General features: G+C 39.3%; 1 protein-coding gene across 5 annotated transcripts in view; it reads right to left on the bottom strand.

The window, feature by feature from the left end:
• ALDH1A2 (aldehyde dehydrogenase 1 family member A2) overlaps nt 1-27,404 on the bottom strand; it is a 342,743-nt gene that overhangs the window by 74,415 nt on the left and 240,924 nt on the right. For 2 of the 5 annotated variants that reach the window (XM_073801069.1, XM_073801070.1), the window contains exon 2: nt 21,273-23,616. The exons of the other annotated variants lie outside the window; for them this stretch is intronic. In XM_073801069.1, the coding sequence (XP_073657170.1) occupies nt 21,273-21,389 (117 nt within the window). In that variant the 5' untranslated portion in view covers nt 21,390-23,616. The remainder of the gene's footprint in view (nt 1-21,272; nt 23,617-27,404) is intronic. 5 annotated transcript variants of the gene reach the window in all.

A 27,404-nucleotide genomic window follows, 5' to 3' on the forward strand; every position in this document is an offset into this window, starting at 1 on the left:
GCAAGGCACTAGGGATACAGAAATAAATAGGGTCAGCCCCTGCCCTCGAACTAAGTGTTCAGCACTGTAGTGGGGAAAGACCAACATAGGAACAGCTCCAATGGTATGATGGGGTAACAACATTCAAAAGTATTACTGAATACCTACTATGAATATGCTTTAAGGATAACAGATTTTAAATTCTAATTTTATCAAACACTAGACAAGTAATTTGTGTGCCTCGGAGAAATCCAACCAAAGAACCACACCTGCCTGATAGAAGCCAAGAGAATATCCTTCTGAGGAGAGGACTTGGGGTTCATCAAAGAAAGCACCAGATCTCTGAACCCACAGATGAAAAAACAGAATTGTTTGATAAGTAAGTCCTTCTCCAAGAGCTGTGCTAACAGAGCACACCTACACAGGCCCAACTATACCATGAAGACCAAATTCGTTTTAACCCCAAGTATATGGATAATACACATTCAAAAAATAATTCTGATTATTAACATTATTAGGTACCCACCATTTACTGAGCATTTTCACTATTTCACTTAATCTATATAACAAATCTGTGACGTAGGTATTTTCCTTCCAGATGAGTAAACTAAGATTTATGTTACAAGTCCAAATTTACACTGCAAATAACTTACAGAGCAAAAGTTTGAGCCTAGGTTTCCCAAAGTTAAGTATAGAGCTTTTCCATTCCTCTTAACATTACTGGTTTCCCCCCCTCTTCTCTGCTGAACTATAACAGTAAGTTAAAGATCTGTGTTCAGTTAGGCCAAAGGCAGTAGAAAGAACATAATTAGGAAATTTACTGTAAAGTCAGAATTGAAAACCAAATGGATCAAAAGAATAATGATGAAAGTTAACATGTGAGTGCTTACTATGTTCCAGGCACTGTTCCAGACACTTTACATGTATTAACTCGTTTAAGCCTCAAAATTACCACATGAGGTAGGCACTGTCATCATTTCCACGTCATAGGCGAGGAAGTGGAAGCTCAGCTATGTAAAGGAACTGGAGCATGGCAGTGGTCCTTCTTTGACCACTACCAATGATGTAGTTTGGCCATTTTATAGTTCATTATTTAGGCTGATTATGCCTGGGGGTTTATTTATAAGAGGATACCACTTTAACAGTTCTATTTTCTTCCACGGCGAAAGGAGGAGGAGGAGGTGAAGTGCTTGTGTTCCGGTCTTGGTTTCACACTAAATGTTCGGCAAGTCTCCCACCGTCCCTCATTCATCTATAACAATACCAGACTTGGCAACTGAAGACAGGCTCATCGATGGCACCTGTGATACAAATCTTCCTTCCAGTCCCTTGACAGACATTGATAACTGATCATGACACTTCCCAGTTAAACTCTTGAATACTTCTCAACATGGCACGTTAGAAAGCTACTACCAATTGAATGGAAGATGGCATCTCTAAGGACTTCCTAGTTCTAATACTCTGCCTGTCTGAGGTACTGGGTATAGAACACATGTGACCACCAGTGGGCGCTCAATAAGAGAGTTTATCAGAGGTTCTGTGACACTGTAGATTTGTTTTGTTCCTTTTCTAAGTGCAGGTTGATGTTTCATAACTACTTGAATCATATATCTCCATGCCCATAGTCTACTCCATCCTCCAGGTTCAAAAGTTACTGCCTCCTTTTCCAATTATGTCTTATACTTGAACATGCAACTAATGTGCTAGAAATATACCATTTGAAAAAAGTGAAATTTACGTGGAAAAAAGTCCTAGAACAAACATGTTTAAACTTATGCAAAGTGATCACCAAGAACAACTGGAAACAGCTCACCTCCCCCCAAATTGGTTTTAGTTTCTTATTCTGAAACTATGCAGGATGCCAAGCTCATACTTTAACAGCTAAGCCTTATTAAAGTACTATTTTTAAATGCACTAATGAATGAATAACTTTTTTCTTGGTCTAAATATAGTAAAGGCTGCTTTAATCAAGAAGAGCTAGATTCAAAGAGCTGGAAAGGGCTTTAGATACAATCTATGCAGAAGTAAAGTGTTATATAAATAAACTTGTCAAAAGAAGTCCAATGACTTGCCCATGGTCATACAGCCCATTAGTGGCTGAATAGGGACTGGAACCCAATATCCTGATTCCCATCCCAGGGCTTTTTCTAAATTTAAATTTTGTTGATGTTTCTTTAGAAAGAAGATTTGATGGTCGACCAGGAAATATGAGCACCTCTTTCACAATGTCTCTTTAAAATTATTCAGCACAAGGAATTCTGTTTGAGTCCTTTTTTCCTTCAGCACAATCAACACAGGTGACAGCAAAATACTTTTTCATTTTCTTTCTAGAAGGCAAAATGTGTTATGGAAACAGTAGTGATTTACATTCCTAATGGATTCCACTCAGAGGTGAGGTCCTGGGACATTTTCTGCATTCTCCTCACATGCAGAAGCAAGAACTTCTGCCAGAGGACAGCAGCCACAATATTGTGATCCTCAGAGAGAAAATTATTTTCCTAGGCTTATTAAAGAAAAGTTTTGTGCTCTTACAACCACAGGGCTATATTTGAGGGTCCAGGAAGGGGACTTCAAAACCAATCCCTATCCTAACGACCTTCCACAGAAGGGTTGGTTTTGGATGCGCAGAAGAAAAAGGGAATGGCCAACCTTGCCTGATTTAGAAGCTCGTTACAAATTCACTGCATCAAAGTGCTTCCTTTTTCATATGTTTCTTTCTCTGAAGAATCTAGTTACCAAAACAGGCATCAAATGCCAGTCTTTATGAAACGATCACAGCTACCTGGCCCTCAGTTGCCTCACCCAGCTAAGGGAATTAAAATTAAAATTCATAATGGCAGTTAATTAGGGACATGCCACACAGGCATTTGGAAAAAATCTGTAAGTACAGTTTCCTTCTGTAATTACTTCATAGCATCCTAGAATTCTGAGAACCTGGTCAGGAAATGTCATCTATTTCCCCATCTCACAAATTTTATTCCCTTCCTGGTGGAATGCTTTTAAGAACTCTAACAAGGACAATACTCCACATGCCTTCTGCCGAACAGAAGTGTCCCTTCCCGAACCTGAAAGGAACAGACATCTCATAGCATCCAAGAGAGGTGGCCTGAAGTATGAATGAAATATATGGTTGTGTCCCTGGCTTTAAACAGTAAAGATGATAAAGGCAGGCTTTTTGAAAGCCAATTCAAGATGACTAGGTTGGTTTATACAATTTTTTCCAAAACATACCACCAGGATAACAAAGTAACATGCAAGTCTGTTCTCCCCAAGACAACTAGAGAGACTGAAGTTGCTTAATTATTCAACAGTCATGGTAAGATGTCATGAGGGTCATGTCTATGTATGTAAAACGAAGTAGGAAATTCATTGAGCACTGCACTGAGGTGATTAATCTTGCATGTACTTCTGTATCTTCCTTATAGAACAAACTAGAATGGAAGTACTAGAGTTGAATCTCCATTTAAAATCAGTCTTCCTTTTACCACTTGTGTAAATCCGGAGCCATCTAAAATAGACTTTGAACCTCTTTGAGCTTTGTTTCCTTTTCTATAAAAGCAGAAATAAGGCCTGTTCCTTGCGGGGCTATTGTACAATTAGGTGAGATAAAATGTGAATGTGCGTAAGGCTTAGTTGGCTAAAGCGGAAGTTTCTGCCTTTTCTAAGTTCCTTGAAGAAAGGTCTCCCGGCATCATTTGGATTCCCCCCACATTCTAACACAGCACTTAACATGCAGACAGTTTTCGAAAGATTAAATAAATCATGTTACTGGGGAAAGAAGCGAAGGTGGGATAAGGAATTCAGACTGGCTGTCAACAGGAATTTGATTCTTCTAAAAATTGCTTTAATTTGTTTTATAAATCTCAGGAGTTACTTGGATAAAGATTCAAAACAGTGAAGCTTAGCCATGCAAGCCAAGCCACATCACTTGGCCACTTCTGCAGCAGGAAAACAGTCAAGGACAAATCAGGCTCACCACACTTCCAGCCCACAGCAAAGTGGCTGTGACAATACAGAGAGGCTGCCATGAATTTTCTAATTGGAGAATCTAAACCCCTGAGGAGTTCTCAAAGCAGCAGGCATTAATAGGAGTTAGGTGTAAATAACTTCCTATCCTCAATGAATCTTTGACATAAAGCTGCCATGTTTTATTTCAGTAATAAAATGTTTTGTTTTTTTAATAGTAAATGCTTCAAATGATTTGTATTAAATCCTGCAGTAGATTATGCCTTGGAGAGTTGAATTTTACTCGGCTTGCCGCTAAACTGCTTTTGGTTCATCAAAGGAGAGTACCAGACAGCAAATCAATAACCAGACTGATCTATTTATAGGAAAAAGTTCAATTACTTTTAATTAAGAAAGGAAAGAAGTAGTTTGAGGACTTGTCATACGTTAGTTATATCCTTTTACATGACTGTTCCATTGTTTCTGCTGATGTACTTTAAAGAGATTTACAGACAACAAAGTACAGACAGCACTATCATCTACCTATATAAAATTAAATTTCTACTGTTATAAAAAATTATATTGATGATCACCTCAGTATGCTACCTTGCAAAGCTGGTAGCCTATAAATATTATAATCAAAGGCAATAAAGGTATTTTTAACTTTAATGAACAAAAATCCCCACCTTATTTTACTTCTAATTAAGAGGCCACCTATATAAAATAAAACAAAGAAGCAAATGTCCAGATCACTTATGGGGTGAGAGGAGAAGCTTCCTATTGAAATATCTAAGGTAGTGAGAGCAACAGTGGTTCTGTTGCCTTCCATTCTTCGCTTTGCTTCACGCCAAAACATCTGGCTAAAAAGTGAAAAAACACCCAAATGGCATTGTATAGGAAAACACCTAGATGATTGATTGCATTTTTCGCTTTAAAGTCAATGTTTTGATATTATCGAGACGTGGCCTTTGTTCAATAGGTGTAATTGTTTCCTGGCAAAAAGCATGGTTTTACAAAGCCTGCTTTGACAAGGACTAGTTTATCAATCTTAATTTTAATCAATTAACAGTTTTAAATAATAGACTCAATATTGTATGCCTTGAATCCCACTCATCCTGAGTCTTAGGCTGAAAGGCAGGAGAAAGGAAAAGGCTTCAACAGAAAAGACTGCAAACTAGACTTTGAAAGTATGTAAATAGCACAAAGTCAAAGAAATGAGAAACTAGAGGCAACATTTTAAAATAGCTTTAAAATATTAATCTAAATTGATTGTGCCAGAGTATTTTAAAATAAATGCTGTATGTCCAACATATTACACTAACATGCCATGATTACACAAATTGTGTTAACGCTGTAAACAGAAATAAGTTAGGATATTAGCAGTTAGGTAGCCAAGATCCACCCAGCTTCTCACATATCCATCTAACCTCAAGGTCTGTTTCTGAAAGTGAAAGGACACTGATGAGAGTACAGAGACAAAAGATCATTAGTCACGTCCCCCAGAGGACAGTTCAGTTTGGCCAGACTTCAGGGGACGAGGCTCCATCCAAATGAACTAGGAGGCGAAGTATGGGGGGTAGGGGGCTGCCTTCTTTCCCAGAATGAGGCAGCTAGGATTACTGAGATTAAAGGGCTCTGGGGGTAATTCCAAGAACCTGTGACACAGATTAGAGCAGACCTAGTGATTCAGGATCCCAAGGGTTACGGCAGGTATCTCTACCACAGACCTAAACTGTGTGACTTTCCCAGCCTCAGTCATATCACCAGGTTTGACTAGCACCTATGTTGAATATCATGGAGGTCTTTTTGGTCTTCTTAGGTGTCCTAAGATCAAATTCTGCCTCCCCATTGCTCTCAAACTATTTCTTTACGGATCAGATTTCTACATGTATAAAGATTACTAAATGGTGTGACTTAGGTGTGTCATTTAATCTTTCTGTGGCTCAATTTTCTCAACTCTAAAATAAGAAAATCACCTCATCCAGTGGTTGTAAGGATTAAAGTATTGGATTACTGAAAAGTCTGGTATAGTGTGCACTCAAACTCTTAATTGATTCTGATTCTGAATGTAAACCATCAATTCAAGGCAATTTATTAGTGCTCTTAAAAAGCTAGACACTCCTTGTTCTGTGTTTATTTGTTCCATTTATTCTTCTCTCTATTGCCAGTAAGACCCCTTTGCCAAACCACGAGAGACACACAGGGCAAAAGGATGGGAGAAGAAGGTAAAGATGGTGAAGGTCATCCCACACTCTGACTAAGTCTCTCAGAATTTCTGATTGTGACCCTTGCCTGATTCGGCCATGAAGACAGACTAATGCGGGTCGGTTCAAACACACTACTGTAGCCTGGCCCTGAGAGGGTCTGAGCAGTGGTGTGGGAAATACGCTTGGAGAAGAAGGAACTTCAGGAAGGACTTTAAGGCCCTCCTGTCAGTCTTGAGAAAGCAGAATGTGACTTGATTTCTTTTTGACTTCTGCTTGGAAACAAATGTTCCTTTGCCTATCTTTCCCAGGTTTAATTAGTCTTCTTGCTCAGAATTCAGCCTGTTCATTTGCAAATGGAAGACATCAGAAAGGCTAGTGAGTGTGGGTGTGGGCGTTGGTGGTGGGGAGGAGACTGAAGTGTTTATTTTCAAAGCCACAGGGGTCCCCATTTGAAAAAGCACCCAGCTTATCTCAATGTTTTTGTTTGTATGATTTTGAATTAAAAGGTTGGGGCAATTCATTTAGGAGATTAAGCTGTCTTACAATGGGCCTAGTTGCCCTATTTATTTACTAGTACTGATAGGGTTAAAAAAAAAAATCTTTCTACGACATGCCTTTTCATTATTCAAGTGCAATAATTTTAAAGGATTCCTTTGGTCTTTGATTTTATTGCCAATTAATTTTCCATTAAAATGATGTTTATTTGCTGGTCACAGATAAAAATCACAAACCATGTGTGTAACAGTTTAGGGTTGCCAGTTTTAGCAAGTAAGAATACAGGATGCCAGTTAAATATGAATTTCAGAAAAACAGCTAATTAAATTTCAGAATAAGTATGTCCTAAATCACTAGCAAATCATGGGGCATACTTATATTTAAAAAGTATTCATTATTCACCTAAAATTCAAGTTTAACCAGGCACCCTATGTTTTACCTGGCAACCCTACCAGGTTTTTGTGGATGTTGTACACACTCCAAGGATGCCAAGGATGAAAACTGGGAGAAAGTCCATTTTATTACTATATTTAAACTTGCCTCCTGCAGATTTGAAGTACTTCATCAGTCAGAATAATAATTCCCAGTTAATAAACACATATACTCACACCTCAGGAAATCAAGTGAATTTTGACTACTGGATGAGACCCAGTTCTAACTACCGAAGCCCATTCCATTTATAGTAATTTTTTTCATTAAGAAAAAGTAAAACACAAAAGGGACAACTGATATCTTCAGTTGAATTAGAAGTTAATGTCATGAACTACTACATTTAAAGGCCAATATCATCTTTCATTGATGTTACAAAGCAAATATCCTGTGCAAAGAGGGGCTGAAACACCCCAGTGCATATCCTAAGGTTGAAGAGGCCTTTGAACCAATAAATGAGTGATTTCTCCACAGGAGACTAAACATTTCCTTGTGACAGTAAACAAACAACAAGCTGAATTTTATGTTGCACAACTATTTTCATGTATCTGTTGATATAGATAGTTAAAAGAACAGGGGGATTATTGAATTTTTTCTATCAATTAAAATTAAAATTTTTGTCCTTGACTTAAATGTTAGCAAATACTTTCAAACATAATTATACCTATTTTGTACTTAAATAATTAAATCCTTCCTCTTTGCTCTTGGCCATTACAAATATACAGAAAGGTCTACGTGATACCTTCCTTACCCCAGGAATTGGATTGTAATATTCGTAGTCATTCATTCCTAAAGCCCTGAGTTAATAAAATGTGATGAACTAATGAGCCTAATTAAGCATAGCGTATAGAGTCAATTTCATTACCTTAAAGTCACATCTAATATTTAGGAAGAAAGTGTTTTTTTGTAGACCTCAAATCACCTTAATTTTTCTTTTCCTTTCTTTCTTTCTTTCTTCTTTTTCTTTTGTTTTTTAATAGTTACCTTCCCAGAAAAGGGAAAAAAAGGAGACATCAAATGAAAAGTTCAAATTAACCTTCAAATATTTGGTTAAGAAATCCTTTTTTGCTATTTACATAAACCATAAGAAAATATCTTGCTAGGATGTGATTTTGAAGTAAACCTCATGTTGGGGGTAAGGCTTGCTAAGAAATGCCACTGAAAGCTGCCACTTGACCCGGAATTCCTCTACAAGAAAAACTAGCCATAACTACATGTGAGACTTATAAGAGAAACTGCCGGAATGTCAACTTCATTTGCAGCAGCCCCATATGGCCTGATCACTCTCCTTGGCATGATAAATCACTGGCAGAATCCTTACCTTCCTACGTTTGATCTCTGCTCAGCAAGATGTGGTTTTGATGTGAAGAACTCCAGATCTCTTGGGTCAGAGACAAATAGCAGTGGCACTGACCTGCAAAGTGCTAAGTCTCTATTAGACTCAAGTGAAAAGCCGTAGCTTCTGACAAGTTCCCTCTCCACAGAGTTTACCCGACCCACCGTGGTTTTCATGAGCTTAGGTTGACAAAGAAGCTGCCAAAATGGTTTGGAGGAAAAGTGCCAACAAACCTTTTCTTTCTACCACTATCGCCAAGTATTAAAATCAATGTTCCCTAAGACTTAAAGGAGGAATTCTCTTGGGAGTCACTGCTCTAATTTCTAGTACTCTAAGTGTTCAGCGAACACAAAAATTTTTATTTCCAGTGGGTCTTTATGACACTGCTAATCACTCATTTACATAAGGAGAATCATAAACAGAGATTTCTGTGGACTACTTTTTGGTAATTATAAGGACATCCTTGGGAAAATATTTTTAAAAAACACTGTTCTGAGTGAAAATTTTGGGTCCCAGAAAGACTGTAACTAGATATACAAACAAGTTTGGTATTGTCCTTCTGATCTCATGATCCCAGGTCGGGACCCAGGAAATTAAAGAGTTCTGCCGAGTCAGGGTGGGATAAAGAAATCTTACAACTCTTCTAATCCAGTCATTTTTATAAGTACTAGGTGGGTTAGTAAATAAGCAACTCGCTCTGTCCTATCACTTTATAAGTAATAAAAGTGACGTCTAAGGAATTTAAGTAACTTACCCAATATCACAAAGCATTTTCACATCCTGAGAGCCTAGCGTACGAGGAAGTACTAAATAAGCAATCGAGTAATTTGTTCATTCACTAATTCAGTGACTATTTATCGTGTGCCCACATGTACAAGGAACTGCTAAATGAGCATACATCCCTGGCAGAGCTGGGACCAGAACACAGGTCTTCTAATGCACAGGCCACTGCCTTGCTCACTACTCTACAATGTACCCTGAGGGCTTCTATTTCAAAGGAAGGGGTAAGTGGGAGTGGAGGAAGGGAGTTCTCCTTGAGAGAGACAGAGAATATGCATGCGCTTTCTTTAAAGAGAGAAAGCTATTTATTTCAAAACACTTTACCCTGGAATTCACTTTCTAGTCCCAGCATTCTGTGTATTAGTAACTCTGCAAATGGATCAGACAATATTATTTTCTAGTATTCATCCATTTACTCATTTATCCAAACACAAAAATGTGCGGACCACACTTTGTGCCAAAGGTGCGATGATACCAGCTTTCATGAAAATTTGAATCCAGGAAGATAAGTAGCCCAGGCATTAAGCAATAATTGAATCCCTTGATGTGACATTATCAAAACACACAAGTTATTTAGCAGTAATAATAAAGACCTTAGATAAACCTAAAAAAACACATTTGAAAGATTTCTCACAAGACAGCTGGTTTGTTCAGAAGTCATTTGTGACTATAAAAATAACAGCAGAATCACTCCAAAAATTGTAAGACAAAAAATAATGTGAAATTTTAATTGGCTGTAATGATAAGGAGTTCTGAGAAAGCAAAAAGTGTGCTATCATGTTAACAGCTGCATTATTTCAATAGCCGTCCCACTACACCCTCACAATTAAAGACACTCATAAATAAGCCCTTCATTAGCTCTCTATAGAACTAAGTCACTGACTTTGCCAGTGTTCATAAAAGCAGAATGTTTGGTTTCTGTTTTAGCTAAATGTAGTTTACGTACTCATATTTATACATACGTGACTATACTTAATGTTGAGCAATCATCTCTCTCCTTAATTTGGATCATCAGGAGTTCCAAAAATCACTCTGAAAAAAACTTCTTTTCTTTCTTTCTTCTCTTTTTCTCTGTTGGAATTCCTGGTAATGATACCAGAATGTGGGCAAACCTCATTAGTCTCCCTGCTGTTTACAAGACAGGATTTATGCTCAATGTGCTGAACACAATGACACACATCACTAAATGGCTACAACTACCACCCAGGCTTTAATCTGAGAAATTTTTCACTCGGTACAAATACCTATCAGCATGGAGAAACATGGAAGAGCAATTACAGCCAACACATGTAGTCTTTTAAGAGTACCCAATAAATACCCATTTGTGAAGGTTAATTTAATGCAACCTAGGCTGTTATCTGGAATAGTATATGTCACCAATTCAATCCATTAAGTAATTACTAAATTCTCAAGAGGGCTCACAGAAGTCAAATGTGGTTATTCCAGGTTCATTGCTTCTGGTCTCCCTAGGGACCATTCGGGCCAACAGCTGGAAGAGCTGACTACAAAGGTTCCCAGGCACAGCTAAGCACTTTATGAAAACAGGTAAATGAGTCTAACCAAGGAATGAGGGTCATCAAGGGCCTGTCTGAGAGAAATACTTAGGGAAGGGGAAGAGAAGCACAAGTGCGTAAAAATTTTAAAGGAGATGGGAAAGGTGAGAAGAAGGGATGTTTGACTGGGAAGTAGAGGAGGAAGAGCAATGTGTTCTCTCTAAAAGTGAAGACAGAAATCTGGAGATTATAAAATCTGGCTTAAAGGCAATAACCTGACAGTAGTTTCTTTAGACAGGATTTTTGAGCCATTTACAATGAAACATTAATTGTGCATCCCAATCACCACCACGCTCTGTCACTTTAACTCTGTTAAAGTTTGGTTATTGCATGAACTCCTGCGGACCACTGTTTCTCTATTCTGCATCCCCGCTGAGGTTACATGTAATAGATGGATCTAACAGTAGTTAAGCCTTAGTGAGAAACGGTTGCTCATAAAGGCAAGATAGAACATATCCACCCAACTCTTTCTGGCAAGTGCCTCTCCCACACAATTTATAGTCAAATAACACAAAATGATGGCCTATGGGGAGAGAGGAAGATTTGAAAGACTATGAAATATATTCGCTTTCAACAGTCTCATTAATCCTCACTCCCAAGTGAATCTGAATAACCATACCAAAGAAAAGCACTTTTTGACTGAAAAAACAAACAAGCAGGTGTTATTAAGGGCCATGTGTGACTACCCAACCAGTGAGAATCCAAAAATACAGTTCTTTCCCATAGCCTAAAGAATCACACCTACCCAGGTGATTCATACCTAAAGTGTTGATTATATCAACTTTTTTTTTTTGTTTGAACACACACTCTCATCTTTATGTCAGGCTGAAATTGTTGCTAATGATAGCTACAATACCAACTGGACTTAAGGTTAGGATTTGTAGTCAGAGAACTGGGTTTGGGATTATCCTGCAAAACATTTAGCAGAGCTTTAGGCTAATAATCCAAAATGTTTTGTCTTTGTTGTGGTTTTTGTGCTTGTTCTTATTGTTATGAGGAGAGAAGGAAAAGGATTATTTGAGTCTTGGAATTGTCACCTATAGCTACTGATCCTGGAAAAATTAATTAACTTTAATATGCTTGATTGTATCACTTATAAAATGGGGATATTAATATAATATTCACATAATAGGACTGCCACAATTATTAAAAGCAATCATATGTGAAAAGTACTTTGGAAACCATAGCATTAATAATGAAAGGATAATATATTAATTAATAAAGTATTAATAAAAAGATAATTCACTGCTATTAGTAGCTATTAATGATAAAATATAACAAGTATTCATTCAACAAATATGCCCTAAGCATTTACACTGTAAGACACTGAACTAGATGCTTCCAAAATACTAACATGAATGAAAGTTTATAATCTAGTACAGTTTAGGAGTAGAAGATTACGCAGAAAAATATAATACAAGGCAAAAATTGCACATTTTAGTAGTAGTGCAAACAAGTAACAAGGGCTTTCAGAGAATATGTTCATCTGTTAGGTATTACATAAGTAACATCCACAGAAGGGCTAGATTCAGTTTTAAGGTTGGAGAATTTCACTCTTCGGTAGGTTCTTTAGAATTAGAGGCACACATGCACATATCAAATAACTTACGAAATCCAAATATGAAGGTGAATGTATAACATCAGCTTTGAGTTTAAAACACAATAAGTTCAAATATTAACAAAAAACAAAGTAATGCTATTTTCAAGCCTGGTGCTAAGGAATAATTTAAATTCTCTAAACTAACAGGATGAAGTATAGTACTGAATTAGTTAGCCAAGATATAAATGGTACCATTTATATTAAAAGGTTTAGCATGCGAGACAATAACATATATCATTGCTAACACATATATATGGAATCTAAGAAAAAAAAAAAAGGTCATGAAGAACCTAGGGGTAAGATGGGAATAAAGACACAGACCTACTACAGCATGGACTTGAGGATATGGGGAGGGGGAAGGGTAAGCTGTGACAAAGCAAGAGTGGCATGGACATATATACACTACCAAATGTAAGGTAGATAGCTAGTGGGAAGCAGCAGCATAGCACAGGGAGATCAGCTCGGTGGTTTGTGACCACCTAGAGGGGTGGGATAGGGAGGGTGGGAGGGAGGGAGACGCAAGAGGGAAGAGATATGGAAACATATGTATAACTGATTCACTTTGTTATAAAGCAGAAACTAACACACTATTGTAAAGCAATTATACTCCAATAAAGATGTTAAAAAAGAAACACATAGAAACTCGAAAAAAAACAAAAACAAAAAACTGAGTAATATAGCATATTTAGTATTGTTTTAAAAGAGTGTTTTATTTCTGGAATAATAATATTGATAGTTGCACTAGTAGTAATAATAATAACTTATTGAGGCATTACCGTCTGGTACTTTTCTAAGTGCTTTCCATGTATTAAATCATTTAATCTTCACAACACCTTCCTTATCTCACAGATAGTAAAAGTGAGGCACACTTTTGCTCGCCCACGGTTACACAGTTAGGCAAGTGACAGAGTCAATGTTGAAGTCCAGGCTGCCTGGCTGCTGGACTCATTATTTTGCCAGGAAATATGTGATTATTAAGTACAAATTGTTTAAATGGTTATTTTATTTATTAATGGGATCCAGCAGAATAACCTCCGTGGACAATATAAGAAAGCATGAATTAATTCAATAAATATTTACTAAGTAAAAATAAATAAATAACATATATCATTTATGAATGCATATACATGTATGAATACGTACACCAATGGGAAAGATAAATGCCAAATACCTCTGAGAAAGGAAGGAGAGGAGAGAGGGGAACTGGAGAAGTTCACAGGGGAAGTGACAGTGTATTTCTTTAAAAAGATTAGAAGCAAATAGGGCAAACAGTTAAGAACAAACAAATCTGGGTATATGTATGCATGCTTGTTATATTGTCTATACTCTGCTGTATGATTGAAATATTTGATTTCGTCTCAAGTATGTCTAACAGTACAATGTGCTGTTGCTGTGCTGAGGCTGAAACATCTCTTTACCTTCTGAATCATCATGGTGCTTTAAGTGCATTCATGTCAAGAATTTAGCATCTTCTATCATGCACCATAGTTATCTGTGTGTATGTTCTCATCCCACACCCAAATAGGAATCCTCTCCAGCCTCTTCAGGACAGGGTACACATCTATGTATCTTTTTGTGCCAGACAGTGATTAACAATGCTTTGTACACAAGAGGTTCTAATAAACATCAGATGAAGAAACAAGCAAATAAATTCAGGGGAGCAAAAGGGTAGCTCTGACTGAAGTTAAAGATAAAAATAACCCTGAGATAATACAATTAGATAACCTTCCCTGTGAAAATCAAGTTATATTGGTATGCTGGTTATCAGACTCTAAAATATAGATAAGGCAGAATTCACTGGTTTCATGTTCAACCAATCAGTCTCATACTATTTCCTAATTTCCTCCCAAAAAGGATTCAGTGAGAGAGTCCAATTTTCACACCTGGGGAAATAAGACTTTAAGTTATCCTCTGCAGATCTGTAGAGACATTTCATCATTTTGTCTTCCCAGGGAAGGTCTTCTTATTTCCCCTCTTCCTTCACCCTACACCCTCCATCATTACACACACCTCAATCCATATATTTGGTGTGTGTCAATGGTGGGGGTTGGAGGAGGAGGGAAATAGGTGATTTCTGCCTGTTAGTGGGTTTACTAAATTCACACTACTTTGGTAGATCCACTTACCTGGAGGTAGGCTCCATCCTTACTGAGGGAAGAACCATACATCTTATACCATTTTCTGACTCAGCTTAATCTCTTAGAAATCCCTAGAAATGACCCAGGGCAAAATATCCTAAGAGTCATTGGACTTGAAATCTGAAGACAGGCTAGATAAATTAAAATTATGTATAAGAAAATATATAAAAATATAATCTTTAATTATTTTGAATTTCCCCCCGATAATCAATATTGGAAAGTGTTTTGGTACCCATGATATCCTAAATTCTGTCTAAATAAGGTGTTTCCAGTTTCAACTGGACAATAGGTTTTATCTTTCCAGAGATCTAGGGATAAAGAAACTGCTACTTTGGCTCTCCAAAGGTCAGATTGTGGTAAGGAAAGGAAATAGAGCAGGTATCTACTTCTGGAGGTAACAGAGCTGAACTGCAGTAAAAGGAAAGATTCCTTCTATAATAAAAATTAGAATGTTCACTCACAGACATTCTAATTTTTAACCACATTCTACAAAAGTCAATAAATCCCCATGTTTAGCCCCAGGGAAGTTTTGTTGAGAGCCCCGAAAAAGTCTAGATGGTGAAAGCACTCAATTATTATTCCAACTGGAATTTTCAAAGGCTGGAAGTGTTTTCAAATCATGTGACAAAACAGAGACTTACTGTAAATAAACTCATTAAGATTTTGAAGGGAAACAACTTACACATAACTCCATCATCTTACAAGCAGACAGACTAGCAATAGAGAAATGCCAGAGATAAGAAATTCCCAATTTGGGTTATCTCATATATCTGAAAGGTAAAATGGAATAAAGCTCAAAGACATGTCTGAAAAGGCAATTAAAAATTAACCAAGGTGACACTATGGCAATCATTTCTCTGCAATGGTTTGGTGTTTGAGGGGAAAGGACTGGCTTTGAAATTACCTGTCACAGCAAACAAAGAAATTAAAGAAACGCTAGGAGAACTTTCAAAATAGTCACTACGTGCGTGCTTTTACTTTTTGGAGGGTGAAGTGCCCCCAGATTGGGCACTGAAAGACTCTTCAATTTTCAATTTCATAAACTAAGATACCTTCCCATTTCCAAAAGGTATCTTCTGAAAATGTCCTCCTGTGCTGCCATACTTCCCAGATTTTTGCACCAATGACTTGGCAAGATCTTTCTTCAAACTACTTAAAATACCAGAAATGACTCTTTGCCATCTGACATTCAGGCCCAGCCAATTGGGTATACTGAGGCAAATGGATGCACAATTTTGGCACAAGTGTCAGACATCTAATTTGATTATTAAAATACTGGCTGGGAAATTGTTTTAGTAACTTTTTAGTAAAGAGAAGTCCTTGGTAGGGAAACCTCCAAGGGATCCCATTTGATGAAAATCCAGTGTAAACATATAAGGATTCCACAGCTACCCAGAATATTAAACTCTTATACTTAATTAAAATGGTAAACAATGGCCTGTTTCAGAAAACTTTATGGGTCATACATTTCTGATCTTTCTTAAAATGGGTATCCATTAATTTGAAACAAAAGATGTATTCATCACTTCCTAAAAATGAAATGGATCTAGCCCTTAGCTGATTATCATTATATGCCACTTACTTTCACACACCTGCTCGCCTAGTCCTGACAATAACCATCATGTAAGGTAGGTACTACTATTACCTTTAATTTTGACAGATGTAGAAACTGATACTCAGTGAAGAAACTCCCTGAGAAGAGACACTGTCCATACCTTACTTACTATTGCATCTCCAGAATCTGGCACCATACCTGGCATTGTGTGGTGAATAAATGTTATCTGCGCACACAGCTAATAAGTACAAATCTGACCAAGATTTGAACAAAGGCCTATTTTTATTCAGAGCCTTTCTTTTTTCTAAGTAAGTCAAGGGCTTATAAACTTTTTCTGAAATGTGGGTCATACAGTCCTGTTGTAACTACCTGACTCTGCCACTGTAGTAACAGCTACAGACAATATGTAAGTGAATTGGTGTGGCTGTGTTACAATAAAGCTTTATTTACAAAATCAAAGAGACAGTCTGTAGTTTGCTGACCCCTACAAGCTGTCACTAAGATAACTAAAAAGATAAAAATAGACATTAGTATTTGTATTTTATTATCCAACTGAGAAAGACTGGAGACAGAACTATGTTGATATTTGAGATGTTTTTGTTTTGGTCATGGTTTGATCATCACGCTAATCATCGTCGAATGCAACAGAGAACTTGTGCATGCCTGGCTTCTCTTAAGCCAGGCTGCAAGGAAATCAGACCTCACAGAACACGCACCTCAGAGAATCTTCTACCCTTACATAGAGAAACTATAATTCCTCATTTTATAGAAATACAGGACAAAAGCACCTCAGCAAATGATGATTCCATATGATTCCTGCCTGTATAGTAGAAGGCATCAGGCAGGACCCCCGAAAAGTTATCTAATTCAAATCCTACAATGAAGTTGTTTAGCTTTCCTGGGTTAAATGGAGATGATACAAACATCAAAAAGCTGTCCAATTATGAAAAAGTATAGTTTTGAAAACCTGAGGTCCCCATTAAACGTGAAATTTGATTAACAACTAATGATCAAGCAGACAATCTTGATTAGAGCTTTGGAAGTAACCAAACCTGTACCATCTTTTAAGAAATAATCCCTGGTATAGGCAAGAATCTTGCCTCAGATCTATAACCCCCCCCCCACTAACTCATAGAAATAGCAAATATAGTAATTTAAAGCCAGGGAATCAGAAGTCACAAAACGTAGCTCCTTCTTAAAAGAAGTAGACCAGTTCATATTCTCTCCATGTTTGCAACAGAAACAATATACAAAAATAAAGATTTAAAACTCTTTCTCTCTCACAAAAAAGTATGTGACTGTTAGGAAAAGCAAAGTGTATGGTGAGGAAAGCTCTTATCAATTTTTTATAAGTCAAGGCCAAGGTCTTCCTTATCAATTATTCTTACTTCTTCCTACTCTGTCTCCTTCAAAAGGTTTTGCAAGGATCAAATAAGATACATATGAAAGTGCTAGGTAAGCCATTAGGTCCCATACACAATGTAAGTGGCATTATAAGTATTATCATTATTGTTATTATTACATTGATCAACTGAATTACTGCCATACTGGTAACCAAATTTTGGCATTCCATCTTTCTAAAAAGACCTTAAGCTCCTAGGAGGCCCATGCTTCCTCAGCCCAACCAGCTTAACGAAAAGCGCTGTTGTTAGGAAGATGCCACTTAAAAATCCTTCGAACTGAACTGAAATTGATCCCAGAAAACAGTAGGTGTTCAATAAAAGGTTGTTAAATGAATAAATAAAAGAATAAATAGTAGTTACCCAATGCACATTAGCTCTAATTTTCAGTTAATTGCCTTTTATTTTTTTCTCTTCTAGTTTAGGGGGTCAGCTCTCCATAACCCCCTTCTTCCCTATGTCTTAGCTCCTCACAGTATCAAATACTAGAGGAAAACAAAACCCTTTATGTTAGTGTTAGTTATGGGCATAAACTAACAGAGAGATCAACAGAGTGATCAACAGAGAGACAGCACAATGCATGTGTGTATAGTGGGTGGGGGGAGGAGGGACTAGTAGAGTCAGAAAAGATGATAGAGACAATAGAGAAGGTAGGGGTGGGATAAAGTCGGTAGTTTTCAAAGATCTTCTGGGAATCTGGAAGAGATCTCCCCTGTAGTTAGGGGCAGTCAGCAAAGAGCAAGCCTTGATTTTATAATATGTGTACTCCTATAATATATTCAGATATACAAAAATTTAAAAACCAGACTGATAAAATAGGAACAACTCAGAAAATCTTTAATTCGTAAAAGCACAGCTAAAAACAATAACACTCCTGTGCTAGCTGTTAAGCAGTCTCCTTAGGATACAAGGAGGAGAGTGCACATTCTCCCGGCCCCAAAGTGGTCCCCTCGCTACTTGATGTTGGTGGAGTTATCAGTCTTTCTTGACTAAGGCAGTCTGCAGTTTTTTGTTTTGTTTTGTTTAAACATATTACTTAAAAAAAGAATCACTTTTAAAACTTGGGGTCTAGCTTGCTGTATTAGGAAAATAAAAATAGATATATTCCAAAAAATGATATTGCTATTGATGATCAGTTCTAAATGGGTGTTGGAACTTCAGAGAGGAAGGCTTATTTGAAAAACTAAATGTAATTGCCCGAGAGTCAATACAAAACCACGAGTTCAGCCCTTTCAGCGTTCTTTGGGATTGAACTTTAATTTTGGAGCATTTCCATGGACGGACAATAGCAGTAACTTTTATTTCTTATGATCTCCCCTATTCCCCTTTTATAAAAAATGTAAAATACTTTTAGAAGAAGAAAGAAAATGGTGAAAAAATACAGAAAAATACAACATCACAAGTGCAAAGTTTTCTGAATGCATGCTACTTGAAATACTCAAAGTATCACCACTTACATAAAAGTAGTGACTTTATGCTGGTCCTCAAGTCATATTTTAAAGTCCTGTCATTATATATCCTTCACTAAAGAGTTTTTATTTAACAAGACAAAAATTATTAAGGATCCATCTATATTTGTCTTGTACCATTTTCTGACACAAATACTGTATTTCTTTCCTACATGTTATTCAACAATCACGCTAGCATAATAATGTTTTAGCTACTACCCTTTTTAAAATTCCTAATGAATGTGGTATCACTGCTCTAAAGGACTGTGCACTGTACCTTCTTCACTCTTCTGCTTAAACTCACTAATATAATTTCATGATCATAAGTGAATTTTTTAAACTCTCCATTAATCTTACTTTCCTTTTAAGTAAAAAAAAATCATTACCCATTACCCTCAGCTACCAAAAAAGCAGCTTCTGCTCTTCATGTTAAAGATGCTGCTTGCCCATGCCGCTTGTCTCAGAAAATTCAGAAGTCTCACTAAAGAGCTGAGGAGGAAAGCTGCTGGGAATGTTCGCAGATACCTGATTTTACAAGGTTTTGTGAAAAGAGCTTGCCTTTAGATTAGTAATACTCAGTGTTTATGAGGGTTGTTTGCCAAGCCTAAAATAAGGTGCCTCCTCCCCACAAATTAAAGAATCAAGTTACAATCCATTATTTCATTTTTGATTGTTTTTCTTTGTAATAAGTGGGAAAGTGGATACTGGATAAAAGTCTCCCCTGAGCTAAAAGACTCCACATTAAAGGCTTCAATTAGCTATAAATCAGTTGTCTTTCCTACTGGGGGAGAACAAGAGAAAAAAAGAGAGCGAGGGTTGTCAGAGTAAAAGAGAACTGGAAGAGTTTCAAAATTAAATTCCTAGATACCTAAAACTCCTTTCAGGGGCTGTGAGGAAAATCCAATCCAAAGTAAGACTAAAATCAAACCCTCCCAAATCTGAAGTCCTCTCTCCAGCATAGCTCTTGCCTCCTAAGACCTTTAAAGAGAGCCTGAAGAGGTTAGGGACTCTCATAAAACAAAACTCTTTTGCTGCATGCTTTCCCTGCTTGTTCCTAAACCCGGAGAATTGCCACACATTGGCACCATTGTTATGCAAACAATGCCTAAATGGTTGTAACCATTAACGACCTCTCCTTAAAATGGCTTTCAAGAATTTGTCACACCATCTAAAAAGCTAACAGGTACATTAAATCCATCTAAGTTGGCATTCAAAACACAAGTCACCCTGATTTTTATCCTAAAACTTAGCAGGTAAAATTTCAATATTCTGATGGATTTTTTATAAATTTCACTTTCAACCCTTAAGCCAAAACCAAACTATTTACTTCTGGACAAAATTTAGTTTATCTCGTAATAAGCATGATGGAAAACAACTTTAACCGTGTGTGTGCAGTATGTGTTTAAGTTGATTGGGCGATGTCTGTAGTAGAAATCAACTAAAAGGAATAGAAAATCAAACAGGGCAACTGTAAAAGGAACTCCAAGAAACATTATTTTAAATCGCATCTATTTCTCTCTCTCTCCCACCCCAATGCCATAACATAACCGCACCCCCCCACCGTGTGTGTAATCAATGCATTTTTTTCCATGTCGAATTTGTGGGAAGTAAATTCTATTTACATTAAGGTAGCGAACTCATTTCCTTTTTATGTTGTGGTGCAACAAAAAATTCCTGCTTGGTCAACCCGAGATGTCAGAGTTCATTGTAAAAAAATTTTTTTTTCAGTTCAAAAGCGAACCCGTTAATTTGCACGAATTTAAAGACTTCTCAAGTTTTCCAGGAAAACTGCCACTGCCTACAGAATTTGAATGAAATGCTGACATCGGATCTACTGTACTCAGCAGCCAGGTTTCCATGAAATCTGCAAAGGCGGCCAGAGTGCTGCGTGCCGGACGATCCTACGCGAAAGCCACTCGCGGCGCACCGTGCGGACTGCCGAGGACCCGAGCGCGGCCAGCAGCCCTGCGGCCCCTGAAGGTGGACGGCCAAGAAGAGACGGCCAGGCTGCGTAGCCGACCTGGCAGGGAATCCTTCTTACCCCTTTGAGGAGTGGAAGCGGTGCCGACGCCTTCCCCGCAGCAGTCGGGACGCTGAGAATCCGACCAGAAGGCAGCGGCAAATGCGGTTTGGGAAGGAGCCGTTGACGGCGACCCTCAGCGCCGCGCGGCAGGCTGGGGCGAGTCCCCGACGCGTCCCAATATCCCAGCAGGACTTCAGAAACCCCAACGCCGAGGATGGGGTGTTGTCCCTCTGCTGCGCGGGGACGACACACTGGCCCGACACACTGGCCTGGGAAACCCGGGCCCCAGACCCCGTCACGCCACCCTCTCCCCCTAACAGACCATGGAGAGGAAGGAAGGTTCTAGAAAGTCTCCGTGGACGGCAGGCCCTCTCGGCGCCTTACCTTGGTGTACTTGATCTCGAGGTTGGGCGTGGGCGACGGCAGGAGGTGCAGGGACGCCATGAGGGCGGCGGGGTCGGCCTTCACCTCGCCGGGCATCTCGATCTTACTGGAAGTCATGAAGGCGGGCCGAGGTCTCGCTCGCCCGCGGCGTGGTTTGTGCGGGATGTGCGCTCGGTCCGCGAGCCAGGGGCGCGCTCGCCTGTATATAGGCAGGTGTCAAGCTGGGGCTCTTCTTATTGGACGTGAGGGCCGAGGCGCGGGGGGCTGGTCCATCCTACCTAGGACGCCCCGGCTCAGCCCCGATTTACATAAAGCCCGCCGCCGGAGCAGCGCGGCTCGGACGCTTGGGGCCCACGGTCAAGTGCGCCTGCCGTACCCCTGTCCCCCCTGGCCGCAGGGACCGGCCCACGCCCACGCGGCCGCCGCAGTCCTCGACGGCGGGAGCGCAAACCTGCGCCGCGGCCGCGCGGGTCTCAGCTGGGTGGACTGGCCTCGCTCCGGCCGGGGCAGTGTCAGCGGAAAGCACACCTTGGTGGATATGGGGCGCGGGTCCCGGAAGCAGAGCGGGGGCTGGCGGGGGACCCGAGCGGCCCGGTGCGGACGCGGCCCCGAGAGCGGGTCGCGGTGTCGGCGGGAGAAGCCTGGGGCGCTGAGGGGGCCCGGCAGAGGATGGGGCGAGCGACGCTGCAGCGGACGCGGAGATCCCCTACCGCCCGGCGCCCGCGGAAGCCCGTCTCCCCTTCTCTCCCGGGGACCCGCGGGACACCCTCCGCTCTCCTTCCCCGGGCATGTGCGCCCGGCCCTCCGCAGCGACCCCAGTCCCCGTGCACACGCACTTCCCGAAACGCGGGCTGAAGCGCGCAGTGGCCACAGGGTAGGGTACGAGTAGTGATGGGCGCGAGTCTCTCGCCCCACACTCAAAATGAGTATCCCCGCGAGCCTGTCGACGCCGCGCGGCCCTCGCCGGAACTCTCCCGCCCAGCTGCTGCCCTCTGCTGGCCGGGACCACCCCGGGCGGTTTGGGCTGCGCTGGGAGGATGGAGCCTTGGCCCTGGTACGCTCTGGGGAATTGCAAGTTGCACTGACCCCTCTGGTCTTTCTCGCATCCCTCTTTCCAGCCCGTACTCTCCTCGCCCCCAAACACATAAGGATACACCAGTTTTGCTTTTCTGTTGTTCTTCACGCTAACAGCTATCATCCCGCCAGACACTGGGCTTCTCACTTAATTGCCCCTTTGGGGTTGAGCTCCCATACCTATACCCCCCCTAATTTAAGCGTTTCTGTAGCTCTAACAGGTCTTCTAGTTTGTGGGACGCTAGAGGTCAGTATGTAGGTCTACGTCAAGAACAGACACCCCATGTCAGAATGGGCTTTGGGCTCCATGCGTTAAATCTGGGGTCCAGATAAAAAGACCTTTATAGGTCGCTTCCCTTCCTAACTCTCAATGTAAGCCTGGCGGAGGCCTACTGATTCTTTGGATGTTAAGTGTCAGCCAGAAAAGATCCTGCCTTAGATACTTTCAGTAACTAAAACTGCCCTATGCTCATTGCTTGGATACTAAACAACAGTAGAAATAGACCTAAATATTTCATTTTAGTATTAAGTCTAAAGAAATAACTTCCAGCCTCTCAGAACCCAGAGTTATCTACACAAGGTTACCAGAGTGAATTGGGTTTTTGTTTTGTTTTGGTTTGGTTTTTCTTGAGAAACTAGGAACCTTAGCTTAGGCAGTTACAAGATTTCAATTCACAGGGGATCTCTATGGCCAAAAATTATGCCTTAATATGTTCATGAAATAGATGAAAACCTTATAGGGTTAGAGATACAACTGAGAGATAAAAAGTAAGGTTAGGTGAGGAGAGGGAGAAGTCTATAGCAAGGGAAATCAGTGATGCTTGTGGAACAATTCTACAAACATGCTTGCACCTTCCAATGCAAGGCAAGGTGCTAGAGACTTGTTTACAAACAAGATGGACAGCCCTGGACGTTAGTGAGCTTAAGCCCTTCCCCATGGAGAGGGAGATCACTGACTATGAGAGGCTGTGGGGAAAAGTTACAAAAGAGCATCAACAACATGATCTGGGTGCCCCATCAAGGAAGAGGCCAGCTCTCTGGGGACGCTGATCTTTGAGCTAGGCCTTAAAAGGTCAGGCTTCAACAAGGGAGAGAAGGACAGTATAGGAAGAAGAGTCCACAAAAGCAAAGGTGCAGAGATGTGAGAATGCTTTTTACAGGACATCAGTGGTGCTGGGGGAGCAGCAGATGAGGCTGGCAAGGCAGATGACTCAAGGTTGTAAGGGCCTTTATTCTTGAGGCACTGAGAAGGACAAGTCATCAAAAGATTCTGAGGAAGAGAAAAGGAAAACCTGTATAAATTAAACTGATAAATGAATATTGTCAAGAAAGACTATCACAGGGACTTCCCTGGTGGCGCAGTGGTTAAGAATCCGCCTGCCAATGCAGGGGACATGAGTTCGAGCCCTGGTATGGGAAGATCCCACATGGCACAGAGCACCTAAGCTTGTGTAGCACAACTACTGAGCCTGTGTGCCACAACTACTGAAGCCCGTGCGCCTAGAGCCCTTGCTCCACAGCAAGAGAAGCCACCGCAATGAGAAGGCCACGCACTGCAGCAAAGAGTAACCCCCATTCACCACAACTAGAGAAAGCCTGTGCACAGCAACGAAGACCCAACGCAGTCATAAATAAATAAATTTATAGAATAAAGTTTAAAAAAAACTAAAAAAAAAAAAAAGAAAGACTATCACAAACCAGAAACCATTGATTTATATTCTCCACAAAGTATATGACAGGGTGTGTTCACCCTTGACCTAACTCTGGTGTGCTAACTCCAGTTCCATCACCATGGCTGGAAGGAATAGGATGATAGAATTATTAGCGTTTTTTACACAGTGAGGAAGAATAATAAGAGATTCCCTTCTTGTTCAGGCAAGAAAGTGAGGATCTTTTGGCTTCTTCTCCTAAACATATCCAAAACATTTCTTCTCCTAAACATTTCCATTTCTGCTGACTACTTCAACCATAAATGAATGTAACTTTCCTAAGCTCTCTGATTGAGGGACATTTTCTCTTCCTGATCTTAAGTTTTGTTTCACTTTTCCCCATCTTTTACTATAAGCTTTTCTGTTCATAGATTTCTAAGATTTTTTTTCTTTGCATGATCATTCTCTTTTCCCCCTATCTTCAGCTCATGATTGTGGCCATTTTTTGGTCCAAACTCTAATTCAAGATGCAGGACAAGATTTAGCAGAAAAGAATAGTGAATTATAACTACTTCAGTCTTCTTGGTTTCTATTAGTAGAATTTATTCTGCTGTTACTTTCAAAGCTGCCTTAAAATCTCTTCTCACATTCTTCTTTCCTTTTCTCTCTCTTTTATCATCTTGTTTTGTTGTCCTCTCATTCCCTCCATAGATTTCAACAATGGTTGAAGTAGCAGTCTTTATCTTCAGGTTTCTAACATTTTGAATTTCAGTCTTTTCCGTGATTTGGCTAAGAAACGTATTTTTTGCCCACCCTTATAATGTTTCCTTCTCCCACCCTCCCCCACTTGTAATTATCTATTTTTTAGGATACATTTGTTTAAAACCCCCTGCACAAGGGAACATAAGCTACAGCATGCTCTATTTATTTCCTTGTGAAAACATTTTATTAGGCCTGGTGGAGCCAATATCTTGGGGTTGTAGGGAGAAAAATAAATTCTTGCTTCATATTTCCTCACCTAAATAGTAGAATTGCAAAGTTGTAATTTTCAGGCATCAGCTTTATGTGATGAAGCTTCACTTTAGGTATGAAACCATAGCAATTTAGGCTTCTCTTCAGATTACAGTTAAAGGGGAAAAGTATTTGTTAAACTGAGGAACATGTTTTAGAAGTCAATGAGGGAAACTAAGTAGAGCACAACGAAGGAACACTTTTGGTTTTGACAATAACTGAATGTCCAGCTTGAACTTCAATCTTTCGTGTTTAGGGGCTATTTCAGCCTCAGGTGGCCCTGCTTAATTGCCATCCTGTTCCCATCACTAACCATGATGACAGCCTACCTTTTCTAACAGATACACTTGCATTTTAATTTATCTGCAAAAATAAATCAAACATTATAGCATTGCCTTCTTCTGAGTTAATTGAACCAGTTCCTTAAATGTCTCTAAGTCTAATGATTTGAAAGAGGCATGGTGTTTGACATATTTTAAAAATTAGGGCCCTTGGGTTGTATGCAGAATGATCTCAGTGCTTATTTCAGATATAAGTGTTTCCTAACGATCTCATTCATCTCAAATGGGATATGCCTGGCTACTTTATTTGAAATGTTTCCTGAAAACTCTAACAGGAAAGCTTAATGTAAGGTATATTTATAGAGAAATGGTATTTAATATATTAACAAAAGCTTATAAGAGCTTTACATATTTTTATCCAGAAATGCTTAACGAAGTATTTTCGACCCATTATGAAAACTTCTATAAAATAAATTCACTTATATTTTTAATTTAATGTGAATGTTAACTTTTTATTGGGATCTAAATGCTCACTTAATTATTCTTTTCCTTCCAATATCTAGAAGAAAAGAGGCTGAGATTGTGGCATTTATTAACCATAAAAATTCTCTACATATTAAGTACCCATGCCCAATGTGGCCTCTGGTCACTATATTCTATGAAAAAGAGTATTTATGGTTGCAGGGAGTAGATTCCTAATTGGTCATGACTCCAAAAATCATGTTTTGTTACAAAACACAATTCTTTCCTTTTAAAATATATCCTCCATCTTTTCAGAGCCTCAGGAGACTATTTTAAAAGTGGAAACTAGATTCCTCTTTGTTGTAAAGCCCAGTTCCACCTCATATATGTTTTAGAGGCTTAATTTTGGGTGCAGAGATGAGCTCAGTACATTATCAATAATCACGCTTAACAGGCGTAGGGAGAAATTAAAATCCCAGCTCTGCAGCCTTTTCTTATGAGCCTGAGGAAAAAGGCATTAGCTCCCTCTGCAGTTGATGGTATGTATGTGCAAGTGAATATTGTCATTTAAAAAGCAACAGCTTGGATTCAATGTACATGTCTAATACTGATAAATTTTTGTTACAGTTGTAACAATAGATGTTACAGTTTTAGTCTGAATTACTTTAGAGGAAAAAAAACCCCTCAAGATCCAGACAAATTTTACACTGCAGTTAGTTTAGGAGAGGGACTTTCATTAAAAGACTTTGTGATTTTTAAGAAAAGATAGGGTTCATTAGCCAAATTTACCATAAAAGGTGCAGTATTTAGAACCCTACAGTCCCGTTCACATTATAGTTAAGAGAAGGTAATATCACAGAGCAAGTCACATGGGTGTGTCTCAGATTGGAAACAACTATTTTTATCATCATGAGTGAGGAAGAGTTACTAATAGGCAAGCCCCAGAATTTATTTTTTTCCTCACCCAGATAAGTGGTTGGCATGTAACTAAGTTTGCTCTTCTGTTTTTCTTTTGTGTTCCTTAGTTTGCATTTTTCTTTTTACTTTAAAAATTCTTCAAGTCTACACATAACTAATTCTTAACCATTACTACTACTCACTTTAAGACTCTCCCGTTCTAAAATATAAACTTCTTCCCCAACTCTTTCTGCCCTTACACAGTCATTTACACAGAGGGTCTTTGGGCATAAGTAATCCTCATATGACCTTTGGTGATATTTGGGGCAGGGATCCATGTTCAGGTTCATTAGAAAACGAGCCTAAATGAACAGTCATTGTTCTCCTTTACTTGCTGGAATGAGCCATTGAAAAGATAATGAGGAACACTTTAGATGTCTTGACAATAGAGGGGGAATGCCAGCATCTTTCTTCTCAACCCCACAGTTCAATCTGTGAAAGGCACAGGGCAAGAATGGGAGGCATTCAGAGCTAGGATATAGACATCCAATTTGGACATGGAGCCCCAGACTACAAAGGAAGGGTCTCTTGCTTCAGATATACATACTCCCCCTTTCAGAGCATCTGTGACTCCTTGACTACATTGCTAAACCAGGACTTTTTTTCTCCCCCTATCAATCAAATAGCTTCAATTGAACAAATATTCATTGATGATACATTATGAGCCAAGCACTGACATAGAGTCTGTGAAGAACAAC

The sequence above is a fragment of the Tursiops truncatus genome, chromosome 2 (genome assembly GCF_011762595.2).
Source record: "Tursiops truncatus isolate mTurTru1 chromosome 2, mTurTru1.mat.Y, whole genome shotgun sequence".
Classification (NCBI taxonomy): domain Eukaryota; kingdom Metazoa; phylum Chordata; class Mammalia; order Artiodactyla; family Delphinidae; genus Tursiops; species Tursiops truncatus.